Raw genomic sequence first — 13,523 nt, 5'->3', positions numbered from 1 at the left:
ATAATCAAAAGATTTATAATAAATAATAATTTTATATAACATATAAATAAAAAACAAAAAGAAAAAAAACTTATAATACTGTTCTAGGAAAGTTTTGTTCCACAATGGTAATATCTTTTTTAAAATAAACAACTAAATTATTTGTAAGAAACTTATCATCTATTTTGTTTCGAAGTTTGTCTTTCTCAATATTAATGACAAAAAATTAATGTGGTCAACATCTAATATTTTTATTTTATTATATTTAAGTTTATAATAATAAATATTAAACTATAATGCATAAAATATAAAATATATAAATTAATAATTTCTTCTTATACTCAAGATAATTTCCTTTCAACTAAATATAAAACGTAAAGCACATTAATGACATATACTCAAGATAGTTTTTTCTTATATAATTAGGATTAATAAAAAATGATATTAGTGAAATTTTAAACAATAACCAATAATGCAACACTAGAACTTATATTTGAGAATTAAATATGCATTAATTTTTTTAATTATTTAAAATTAAAATCATTAAAAATAAAATCCACATAACAGGAAAGAAAACAATAACAAGTAGGAGATATAACCTATATAACAAAAAAAAAGAATATGGTTGATAATTCATAGAAATTTTAAAAAAAATCTATAGAAACTTAAAATATATGAGCAAATACAATAGAATTCAAAAAATAAATAAATAAAAATAATATAAATAAAAACTTTACCTCTTTATAAATTCACAATATAAGGACAGAAAAGAAAAGAGGAAATATGGATGGGGAAACTTAAAAATTAAAAAAAATTTAAAAATTTGAGTGAAATTAAATGGGGCTAATAATGTCATTTTATTATTTTTTAAATTATATTAATTATTTAATAAAAAATATTTTAAAAAATCATTAAAAAATATATAATATATGAAAATTTTCAAAAATTTGGGGAGAGGGAGGCGCATTACAAAAGGACACTCCACCCCTGAGCTAGAACCTTTACAAGATGAGCACAAGGTATAGCAAGAATGTTTATACAAAAGTTGGATGTTAGGGCTTTTACGTTAGGTATAGTGAAAGAAGATATATCAGCTCAAATAAGCAAGTATGCCACTTTTGTAAGCTTGATGGGAGACTAAAATGAAGTTAAAGAGTAAAGATAAGCTTTTGGAGGTCTCTCTAGGCTTTGAAGCTTTGGTTTCGGTCTTCTTTTACTTCCAAATGGCTCAAATGTGGCTATTTATAGCTAAAGTGAAGTTTGCAGCCATTAGACAAAAATTTGAATGAAAGCCGATCATTGTTGAAGCTTAAGGGTTGACTACAATGCTCCTAAAGTTAACTTTGTTTTTCAAATTTCTCAAATTAGAGCTCTATAGTTGAGTATATCTTTCCTCTATTTGATCTTTCTCCCCGAGAATGTGTTTTTTGTAAATCTAAGCTATTATAATCGACTATGCCTCTTCTATAGTCGACTATGTCTATGTAAAGTCAACCTTTTTCATGCTTTTGATTTGTTTGAATCAACTATACTTAAGCCAAGGTCTACTATGTTTGTTCACAACTTGATTTTCTTAAGCTTTTTGGAATAAGGTCAACTATGGACATTTCAAGATTGACTATGACTTTATATTCTTCAAGTTTTATACTCTTTCTGCCTTTGAGTCTATTTGTGCTTCTCTAGTACTGACTCTTGACTTGTGTCTTGAGGTTTCTTTAACTTTTTTGCGCTTCTCTTCAACTATTTCTTCCTTGCCTTGTTCCTACATTCAAATGACATCTCAAGATATGTTTGCTCTTGCATTCTTAGCTAAATATGCATTGTTTGAAATCTTTTATGATATTTTCTATTGATGCATAGCTTTTCAAACAATTTTGTAACTCTGGGGGATTAAAAACACATTTGGGACAATTTCAAATACTTGATATTAAGATTAAGATAATATATGATTTTTGTCAAATCAAAACATGATGTAACTCAAGGCTAATAAAGTTCTCCATCTCTACCGAGCTCTAATTCTTCTTTACGAAACTCAACTCTAAGAAAAATGAGGAGTTTTGAGTGATGCTTACATTAAATGCAATTATTGTGTTGTAGAACCAAAAACTTTTGAAGAAACAATCAAGGAGGAAGTTTGCAAGAATGGTATGCAAGAAGAAATCGATGCAATTGAAAAGAACAAAACATGATACTTGGTAGAGAAGTTAAATGACAAAGAAGTTATCGATATGGAGTGTACAAGATGAAACACAATCTAGATGGTTCGATCCAAAGAAATAAAGCTAGATTTGTATTAAAAGGCTATACGCAACAGCTTGTTATTGGCTTCAATGAGACTTTTGCTCTAGTAGCTCATTTGGACATAGTAATTCAAAAAAATTGGAATTTGTATCAACTGAAGAAGTGTATGTGCAACAACCTTAAGGCTTTGTAATTGAAGGCCAAGAAAAGAAAGTGTATAACTTAAAGAAAATTCTATATAGGTTGAAGCAAGCTCCTAAAACATGGTTCAGTGAGATCAATAGTTATTTCCTTGAGAAAGGATTTGAAAGAAGCAAGAATGAGCCTACTTTGTATGTCAAGCATCAAGGTACAGCTGACATTCTTCTCATTACACTTTATGTTGATAATTTGGTTCATACAGGAAACAACAAAAAAATGATTAAAAAAATTAAAAACGGAGATGATGAAAAAAATATGAGATGAGTGATTTGGGGTTGCTACATCACTTTCTTGGTATTAAGGTATGTGAAGATGGACATGGAGTTTTCATTTATCAAAAGAAATATGTTAAAAAAGTTTGGCAGGCTTGGTTGCAAACCTGTTGATATTCCTTTGGCGGTGAATGAAAAATTTAGTAGAAATTAAGGTAGAAGAAATGTAGATGCAAGCATGTATAGAAGCTTACGCGGAAGTTTGTTTTATCTCATAGCTACAAGGCTTGATTTGATTTTTGCAGCAAGTTTGCTCCCTAGATTCATGAGTAAACCTAGTCATTTGCATCTTAGGAGCAGCAAAAAGGATGCTAAGGTATGTCATGGGCACCATGGATTATGGAATCAGATTTGAGAAAATTTCAAAGTTGAAACTAAGTGGCTATAATAATAGTGATTGGGCTGGCAATGTTGATGATATGAACAGCACTTGGGATCATGCATCCTCTCTTGGTTTAGGTGTGTTTTCTTGATCTTCAAAGCAGCAAAGCAGTTCCAAGAGAGTGATTCCAGCAACCCAGAGAGGCACTAGGAGTCTCAGAGCAGCTCATTAAGGGGAGGTATGTTGATGAGTAATTTGCTGTGATATTTATTGAAGTTAACTTTAGTTAATGAACATATAACAACTTGATTTTTAGATCATGTGCGTGTTGACCTGATCCTCTCACCCGACGTACCAACTAAGTATTTATGAATCTACTTATCTATCCTGTCCTTGAACTTTTCCATTAATGGAAAAACCTGTCTAAGCCACGACCCTTGGTGATTGATGATGTCAAGCCTTAATTGGCAAAATGGATCTGCCTATTGAAGCTCCTCAATGATTAAGGCTGTTTGAGCAGTTGGAGAACTTTCTGTCAGTGTCAAGTGGCAACTGATTTGCCTAAAAACGAATTTGAATATTAATTTCTTCTTAAGTTACTATCCTACCACTAACCGGTCTAGCACCTGGCAAATATTATGCGACAAGCAAAGGCACCCGATTCGGCTGGACCAGCGTCCAGGTTGAACGATCAACGAGAAGGGAGAGGCCGTGTGAGTGAGTTGCATGTGTGCATCGTGGAGTAACACCCACCACTGGAAAACCTCAAATACAATCTGAGGCTCCTTTGCTTTCTGAACCACTCCTGACTCCACGCGGCCTGTCAGTGTCAGACACACAAACACACTCTCTTTCTCTCGCCTCAATGCTAATGGCAACCGGCTCCAACTCTCTTACTACTCTGCCCTTGTCAAAACTAGAATTTCCTCTTCCACTGTTCTCTGCTCGACGAACCAAGCTTTCCGCGTCACCCCTCCCTTCAATTTCCAATCTTTCACGCTTCAGGCCAAATGGGTTCATTGTATACTCCCTTTCAGGTGACCATTCCACCACAGGTGATCAAATTCTAGACAAGAGCAGCCCCAAGCCTCACGTTCAAAGCTGGTACTCTTCTATATCTTTCCCCTTTCTATTGGCTTTAATTTCTTTTCTTCGTCTTCTTCTACATTAGCATATTGTATAAGTAGTTGAATTTCTTTTAGAACTGCGGAAAATACAGCTAAAAAGCTGAGGTAGAATGCCCATGGGCGTTGATTTTTAGCTTTCTGAGAGAATTTTAATCTAGTAGGGTGCACAATAGTTGTAAGAAGAATCTTCATGAAGTTATATACAGCCTCTTACGCTTTACCAAATCAAACTACCAAGTAAACCATTTCATACAAATACGTTTTCCTAACTAGCTATTTGGATTAGGAGTCTTGAGACGCACTTTAATCTTAGAAATTTCCTTAAATCCGCCTTTTTGATACCAAGAAAGAATAGTTTTTGACACCATAAAAATGTTCACTCTGTTTGTAGCGTAAAAGTTACCCTATGTCGTAACATTAATTATCCAACATCGTCATTATACTCTGCAGTTGCCCAAAGGCGAGTTATAATTCAATAACTTTAATTTTCTCTAGTTTTAAAGGCGTATGTTCTGTTTTACAGTACATGGAATTGGAGGGGCTACTCTATCCGCTATCAATGTTCTGGGAGCTGTGGTCCTGCTTTGGTTTTAGTGCATGGTTTTGGAGCAAACAGGTCTACATAATTGAAATTTTGCTTCTCATTAGCAGACAAGTAATTTCTATAGGTATTGATTGTAAAAAATTGCTCAATGTAGTTGTGCTTTTGTATTCTCATATTTTGCATTGCATGCATGTGTTTTTGTTTGAAATCAAGTAGATATTGCTAAAAAGCCTTGGTTGTTATTATTCTTCTGTTCTAAGACCTCTCATGTATGTTATAATGAAATTGTCTTGCTTGACAGTGTTGCTGCTAATGCACATGTTTGTATCATGAGAGGGTAATGAATAATACTGCTTCGAGAGAGGTAGAGGATTAGTTAGATCCTCACAACTTTCTTAAAAATTATCCTTTTTCTGTATCTCAATATCAAGCAACATGCCAAAAGTGGTTGCAGTCACTAGTCATCTGTGTCCTTCCTTGAGGCTCTCCTTTCCTTTTTATCTTTTCTACTACCATTTTTCTTATTGAGTGATGTTACAGAACTGGAATTTTAAGATGTCTTTATTATCCAATAAACAACTTTTTGGTTCTTGAACTAAGAATTGCCCTAAGTTTCACTTGACAGGTTTTAAGTATTTAAAGAAACTGCAAAGTGGCGTGTATGTTGTTTGCAACGGTTGTGATTGTGTTAGTGGTGGTGGTTTAGGTTCTGGTTGCAGCAAAACTGCATGCCAATTAATGAGGTTATCTAACAATAAAGAAGTCTTTATATCGTGCTTCCTCAAAACATTTAGTCTTGACTCCCTTTTCCGTAGATCTGTTGGTCTTCCTTGGTGCACTTGTGTCATAGCAGCTAAATTTTGAGTGAGGGAAGCCTTGAGCCTTGTTCCAAAGGGAATCAAGGATGGAAATTATAAATATTAAGTGCCTGGCAAGATATGCGTGCTATGTTAGTCATAAGAATCCAAGGGTTCAATGGAACAAAAAGGCATATTTTGATAGGTTTGAGCATAAGGTGGCTAATTAAATTGAGATTCATAATGTAATTAATCATCATTTGTATAACTATGGATGCCCGATAGTGAGATATGTAGGACATGATGTGCTAGATGCCTTTGTTCTTAGAGAATTGTCAACACACCAGTTTATTTTTGGATGGTTCATTGCAATCTAGAACTTGTAGACTGTTTCTTGTATTTCTTCTGAGTTTTTTCCATTCCTCAAATGTTTATTTTCTCATTCAGCCAATCTGTATATGCATGTTTGACAGTTTATCAATTATTGATTGTTTTAAATGTTTCTTTTTAATAACTTGCTTCTACAAACTTGATGATCAATTCTTGTGATTTCTTGCTTAATACAGTAGTCATTGGAGGAAAAATATTCCAGTACTTGCAAAATCACATAGGGTGTATGCAATTGATCTTATTGGTTATGGATACTCAGACAAACCAAATCCTCGGGAGGTTGGGGACTCATTCTATACATTTGAGACCTGGGCTTCCCAATTGAATGATTTTTGTAGCAATGTGGTTAAAGACAAAGCATTCTTTATATGCAACTCTATTGGAGGTAACAACCCTTGTTATTGTTCTAATTCATGTCAGATTATTTTTTTTCACATTTTGATGCTTTGCTGATGTCTTAGCATAATTTACAGTAAACTTTAAAATCCATCTTGCCTTCTACACAACTCCTTCTCTTGAGGGCTTTTACTTATTGTGTATAGTTCGAAAGTTGGTGGCCAGTTATATTTGATTGGTTTCAGACTTCAGTGACTCCTCTACTCATGATAATTATTTCTGGATATGGTGGTATTATAGTTGTGAGAATGAAGTAATTAATTGAACCTTACTGACCTGCAGATACTGGGCTAAAAGCATTTTCCAGTGAGGTGTTTTGTATGTTACTCTTATCCCCTTTCGCTTGCCCATTATGACTTAGTAGTTAGTACCTTTTGGCTTTGCTTTTGCTAGGCAAGACAACACTATCTTTGTTCTGTTTTGTTATTGTTGATCTACCTTTAGGCTGCTGAGCATCCATGGCACTGTCTTCCTTCTGCCCCATTGGCAAAAAAGAAGATTCCCCCAATTAAAGGTTCTAAACTATATTTTCATATTCCTCTGAAAACGCAAGAAAGGAAAGAGGAGATATCATTAGACTGCATGCCTAACTATTGGTATAATAGAATGGTCACCATTTCCACAGAAAAAAAAAAGCAGGGGAGGTGGTTTTGTTCTACTGGCTAACAAAATTGTTTGATTGTGCATGTGGGGATGTGTTTTGTCAGTTATTCTGGAGGCCTCATTATTTTTGCATTGCAGAGGCATCTTGGTGGTTTTTTTTGTTTTGTAGAGGCATTTTGGTGGCCTTGTTTGATGTACAGTTGGACAGGTACTCTGGTTTTTGGGTACAGAGGTGATCTTTTTTGTTCACAACAGGGGTGAGCATTTTGAGCCAAAAAGTTTCACATTGAAACCTATAGGCACAAAATCTAACCTATTGTGATTGAGGGATACTCTCCCTCTTACAATGAAATAAACCATAATTTTTTTTTTTTAAAAAATGCTATTGGCATAATAAAAACACCTAAACAAGTGTTTTTTGCTGCATAACATTTTTGCTTGTTAAGTTGATATAAGGTAAAGAAAGAAAAATGAAAAACAAAAGGAAGTTGCCAAATTATCCTTTGACGTATAGGTTCTCCATTGAGAATATTTAAATTTAGTTCATTCTGGGAAAGCATATAATCTGGGTACACTTACCACCTTTCTTGACATGTGTGTGCCTGCTTTGCCTGGATATAAGTTAGTTTTCCAGTTACATTTTACTCTTCATTGCTGGTTCCATGTGTTTCCTTTCCCATTTGCATCACTATTTAAATTATTATACTATTCTTCTTGCTTGAAAATGCACTGTTATGACCTCATAAATATGGAAATTGATATTGACATGCAAGGCTGGCCCTTATACTAATAGAGCTGTCAAGAGAGCTGGAATGAGATGTTTGAATACTGTGCAACTCATGCCCTCAGTAACATTTAAAATTTGTTGACAGTCATTTTCACTGTATCTGATTGGTTATGGCCTCTAGATACCTACTCCTACAGTGTTGGTGGACTCCTGTAGTTTTAAGATGCCAATATTTCTGTCTGAATGATGCAGACCTTCTCATTTGATGCTATTTTCTTTAAAAACAAGCAAAGCTTGGATTTGTCTGCATTTCATATTTTGTGGAGATTAATAATAACGGCAATATGCTTGTTAAAATAACGGGGTCTTCATGTAGGACTGGTTGGTCTTCAAGCAGCAGTCACAACGCCACAGATCTGTAGGGGTATACTCCTATTAAATATATCTCTGCGCATGCTTCATATTACAAAACAGCCATGGTTTGGAAGACCTTTCATCACATCATTTCAGAGTTTGCTGAGGTAACATTGATTTGGAAGCACTTGTCTCTTTTTCTGCTTAGTGGAAAAAAAAATTGGTTCTTCTCTTTTATATCATTTATTTAAGATTCTTGCACTAGTCATCTTGGTTTTAATGTAGTAATGCTGTCTTGGCAGGAATACTGCAGTGGGCAAACTTTTCTTCAGATCCGTTGCCACACCAGAATCTGTTAGAAGCATTCTCTGCCAGGTAGTCTTCTAATGGCTTTTGAAAGAAATGAATTAATCTTTGTATATATATGTTGGGTAAGTTAGCTTGTCTAGATGTTACTGAGGTTTGAACCTCTGACCTTGGCCCTAGAACAGGCTTTAACAAGTTAGTAAGTATCACAAGTTGAGTATTTTGACAGATTTACCACATAGCTATGATTCAATGCTTGCTAGTTTCTTCTTCCTACAACCAATAAAAGTTCAATTTTTTTTTCTAGATTAATTTGTCATTTGGATTCTTAATTTTTGGCATTCAAAAGAGTCACCTTGATATGTGAAATTTTGTGAAAACTGAATATTCTCTAGGGCTAGGAGCTAGATCTGTATTTTTTTCATTTTCTGTTTAATATTTCCCTTTTAGAAGCAAAAGATTGAAGCAAAAGCATTGAGGATTCCCACCTTTTCCCCCCCTTGCTTTCTCAGCACCAATGGATGATAAAATGAGAAGAAAAATGAGCAGTGATTGGACTGATGATAAAATAGAGTTGAATAGGCAAGGAGAGGGGAAAGCTTAATGGTGCATGCTATGCTTGGAGTCACCTTTATATGTGTGGTTGTGACCTATTTGTTAGGCCATGGTAGTCCACTACTATTTGCTGCTACTTGTTTTTGTTCAGCATGCAATTTGCATATGAATCATGTTACATGAGTTTTCAAAAAAATCTTTTTTAAAACCAATGTTTTGATTATAAGATGATAATATTTTTACATTTATTGGCTTTAAGAGCATAATTGACCCAACTGAAGTTTCCGTAGAAAGTACTGTTAGAGTAGAGCTATTCTAGAAATGTTGTAAAGAGAAGTTAAGATTACATTTGTCAAACTTAATATAGAAGAGGTTTAGGGTTCAGGACAAACTATTTGATGGTAAGTTTTTTTATTTTTAAAAAATAAAATAAATAAAAGACTCGATTTTATTAAAACAAACTATAATTTTAAATTGAAAGAAATAAATTAAATAAAGAAACCTTGTTAATTGGGAATAAAAACAAATCAAATATAAACATAGTAAATAAAATGAAATTAAAAAGTTGAACCAAAATAAAAAAGATATATGTGAAATAATATAATTCTCCTCATAATCTTATGAGTAAGAATGTAAGAATGTTAAAAAAATAAAAAATCCCATTAAAAATATTTACTATCATTAATACTTTTTTGAAGAATTGGAGGAGAGATGAAAAGAAAAGAAAGAAAAGGGGAATAATATTGATAAAAGAAGGAAAGAAAAAGGAAAACCTTTTTGTGGGTGAAAGAGGTTATGTGCATATAGGGCTTTTTATCATTGAAGGAAATGGATTAAAAAAATGAAAATTGTTTGGGCCTTTTGGTTGGTGAAAGAGGTTTTCTGCATTTGGGGTTTTTATCATTTTTTCTCAACTCATTATTTTCCTTTGCTTTATTTCCATAAATATACTCTCATAAAAAGTTATAAACTAGAATAATTTTGGGTTTAATAAGAACTAGAACCCTTCCTGTTGAAGGGGAAAAATGCAAAAGATTATTTACTAGCGGGCCTCAGACAGCTTCCTACATAATCTCCAATTTCATGGACTTATGGTATCTTAGTCTTTAAGTTGAAAAGCTAGCAATGCTGTTATATCTAAACTTTGAAGCTATATGGTTATGAGGTGTTGTAGCATTGAAGAAGTAATTATTGAGAACTGAGATTGAGATTTTGATGATATGTATGACAAATTAGTGTAATATAGAGAAACCAAGAAATTTATTGAAAAGAGAAGCACAAAGTTAGCAATGCCTTGACTTCTTCTGCTGCATTGCATTTTAGTGTTACCATGACACCTCTCAAGTTACTGAAGAACTAGTTCAGAGTATCCTGCATCCAGGACTAGAGCCTGGAGCTGTTGATGTTTTTCTTGAGTTCATATGCTACTCAGGTGGTCCCCTCCCTGAGGAATTACTGCCACAGGTGAAGGTGAGTTTCTTCAACTGATTTCTGATTTGCCATATTCTTTCCCTCCAGTCCAATGTTTACTTTCATGCATAAGTTTCTGTTTCTTGTTTCATCTTTTTGCAGTGCCCTGTTTTGATAGCATGGGGTGACAAGGATCCCTGGGAAAGAATCGAGCTTGGAAGCGCCTATGGGAATTTTGATTCCGTAGAAGACTTTATCATCCTTCGTGATGTTGGCCACTGCCCTCAGGTTGCTCTCTCTCTCTCTCTCTCTCTCTCTCACACACACACACACACACACTAACGCTCGCGCACGCTCAAGCGCGCGCGCGCGTGTGTGTGTGTGTGTGTGTTTGTGTGTTGAGACAAGCTTCTTTGCATGTATGCAAGAGTAAATGTGACACATTGAAGTGTGTTTACAAGAATGAACTTTCAGACATCTTTGTTTCACGTACAACCATGTTCAAAGATTACCAGATATCTTTTAGACCATTTACCCTAAAATATTTAAATATTTGCTTTCTAAAATTTGGCATTAAATACTGGCCTTTGGTTTGCTGTTGATTAAAGGAAGTGTCATTTAAAGAAACACTGATCAGAATGGATTGCGGTTCGTGGATATTATAATATGTTGTTAATCACTTCTATCTCTCTATTATGGATGTGCATGTAGGATGAAGCTCCACATCTTGTGAATCCACTTGTTGAGTCATTTGTGGCACGCCATTATAAATCTCCAGCTAGTGCTTCAACAACCATTTAAATCCATGGTGGAGCTTTTGTTGCTACTCCTATATCCATCATTGGCATTCATGATATTCCTTTGCAAAAGGTAACTGCCAATGCCAATCACACACTGTACATAATTCAAAATAGCATGCCTAAAAGCAACTAAAAAGGTTCTCCTCGTGACTGCCTTTTATATGTAGCATTTTCTGGAGGCTGAATGCTGAGATTTGCAACAATTGTTAATTGCATGCCGCCGTGTCAATTCTTGCCACCGGTGTTGTTGCACAACTCATAAGCAATTAACAATGTTATATAGCAGTAAGCCTATATATTCCTTAGCTCAGAAGGGGGATTTTGTTTTCTTTTATTATGTTAATGTTTGTTGATATTTGACTGCTTTTTCAAGTGCTGAAAAGACCAATTTATCTACATAGGCAAAGCATGAATCTGAAGAAACCATGGCCCTGCAATATTTCAATGTGTTCAAATGGTGGCAGACAGTATATGTTTCGAAGAGCTATACTACTTTGATTGATAATCTTATGTGCTTGAATGTGTGATTGGAAGCGAAAAATCATAGAAATAAAGCTACCACGATGGCCAAACTAAGATGAGGTGATGATTGTGTGATGTTCTAGCAGCGTCGAAGATGGTAGGATTCCAACTGGAATGTTGAATCTGTTCTAACAATAGTGAAAACAGGAGTAAGAAACATTTTCCGCTAAAATCTGGATTGGTCATTGGTGCCTGAGACACATCAAGCTCAAGCGGACCCCAACTTTTCTTGCAATCTTAAATTATCGGATGTTGACGTCTTAAGAGTGTTGATTTTAGTCATAAATGATGTTTTTTAACACGATTGTAATAAGGTTTAAATAAATTATCAATAATAATTTGAATTTAAACTCTTAAAGTTTTCATGATTTAAGTTTAAAAAGTTATTGTATCAATGATACTTGGATCAAGGTCGTTATAATTGTTATCAAAATATGTATCAGTCCACTATGAGCTTTCATATTGATTGTGTATATGATGTGTGGTTTTAAGGAGAATATCAAAAATTTTAATGAGTGAGATTGTGATCTCGTATTTGATTATTAAGAGTTATATAAGAGTATAAGTCAATTATTACTAATCATGCATTTAAACTTTTAAAAGACATGTAATTTAAGTCTGAAGTTAATAATACCTAAACTGAGTCATTGCAATAATGGAGCTGGGGGCATTATTTTGTCGTTTGGAAGTGTAGGTTTAATGCGCTTTTACGTGTTCTCTTGTGGGGTAGAAGTACCTAATCAAACTTTTCTCTTTCTCTATGGTGTATATATATATATATCTAGTCTAGAAGAAATTAAAATAAGGAAGCATGTGCTAATGATGGTATCAATCATAAAAAATTAAATGACTTGGGAAAAAAATCTGGGGAGTTTGTAAAATGGCAAGGTCCTTTTCCTGATCAATTCCCCTTTTGACTGAAGCAGTGCACTAAGTGAAAAAGGGGTGCGGGTTTGAGGCATTGAAGCGGCAGTCAGCTGTCACCACCGCCAAAGCTATCAAACTCCCAAAATTGACACTTGGAACTTAACTGGCACTCAAGTCTTGACGGCTGCAAGACTTATTTGGCCATTAACAACCTACAAGCTACTGTTTAAGCCCTTATTTTTAGTTAAAATCAAATCAAAATGAAAACCCTAATCTTGACTTATTGAGATCCATTGCTTAAGAAAAAGTTTAGAATCATGTGATTTGTTGGTAGCAAAAAAAGTTATCTGCCTCTGCAACCAAACAGTTAAATTTTAGTTTCAGAATAAAATAATAGTTGAAAAAATCTTTTTAAATTATTCAATAAAATTTAAATAAATTATATATTTTTTATTATATTCAATTAAGTCATTGTATTTTTATTTTGGATCAAATAAGTGGTTATGATTAACAAATTGATTATTATCACTTGTCATTTTATACTCATATGATACTTAAATGGTGAAAAATGACTCATATGATCATATTATCATATCATATGAGTATGCTGTATCATCATTCATTATGACATGTCGATATGTTACGTTAACATCTAATGATATAAAATAACAAATGGTATTTTAGTTCATAACAATTAATCAACTATTAATCAAAAGAATTTATTTAATTTCAAATAAAAGTATAAGAACTTGATTGAATATAATAAAAGAATAAAAATTTATTAAATAATTTAAAATAACTTTTAGATATTATATCTTTTAGAATTATCAAAGGGAACCTTTTCCTGCTTATTCAAAATTGGATTGGAGCTTGGTTACTGTTGGTTACCACTACGTCATATAATATTGAATATTCCTCCTATCTCAACAAGGCGGTTAGTTTTTGTCTATACTAATTTGTCTTGAAATGTATTAATTATAACTGACTGGATTGAAATTTATATTTATATATTAAAAAAATCAATTTCTATATGTGAGAAAAAGTGAGTTCTTGCCATATTCAAATATTAGAAAGCAATTTATCGCACTTGGGGCACACACATTTTAAAAG

The 13,523-nt window shown here is 33.5% G+C and overlaps 1 protein-coding gene across 5 annotated transcripts; it reads left to right on the top strand.

Annotated features, from left to right (window-relative positions):
* The first annotated feature begins 3,433 nt into the window (after positions 1-3,433).
* On the top strand, positions 3,434-11,974 carry LOC110412500 (alpha/beta-Hydrolases superfamily protein). Of its 5 annotated transcripts, XR_002444860.2 has the most exons (10): positions 3,434-4,119; positions 4,666-4,758; positions 6,050-6,258; positions 7,976-8,120; positions 8,256-8,328; positions 10,138-10,284; positions 10,387-10,512; positions 10,936-11,094; positions 11,192-11,309; positions 11,426-11,974. XR_002444860.2 is itself a non-coding variant. In XM_021423041.2 (8 exons), exons 1-8 carry the CDS (start codon positions 3,881-3,883, stop codon positions 11,023-11,025), a joined length of 1,122 nt encoding a protein of 373 aa, XP_021278716.1. In that variant the 5' UTR covers positions 3,434-3,880; the 3' UTR covers positions 11,026-11,974. The 5 variants fall into 5 exon arrangements, 1 of the variants encoding a protein (XP_021278716.1); XR_002444862.2 differs by having other exon boundaries at positions 6,053-6,258; positions 11,192-11,974; XR_002444861.2 differs by lacking the exon at positions 11,192-11,309.
* The last annotated feature ends 1,549 nt before the right edge of the window (positions 11,975-13,523 follow it).

The sequence above is a fragment of the Theobroma umbraticum genome, unplaced genomic scaffold (genome assembly GCF_002168275.2).
Source record: "Theobroma umbraticum cultivar Fairchild unplaced genomic scaffold, ASM216827v3 scaffold_95.0, whole genome shotgun sequence".
Lineage (NCBI taxonomy): Eukaryota > Viridiplantae > Streptophyta > Magnoliopsida > Malvales > Malvaceae > Theobroma > Theobroma umbraticum.
The sequence above is the reverse complement of the archived record's forward strand: the minus strand, read 5'-3'. Positions and strand labels throughout refer to the sequence as shown.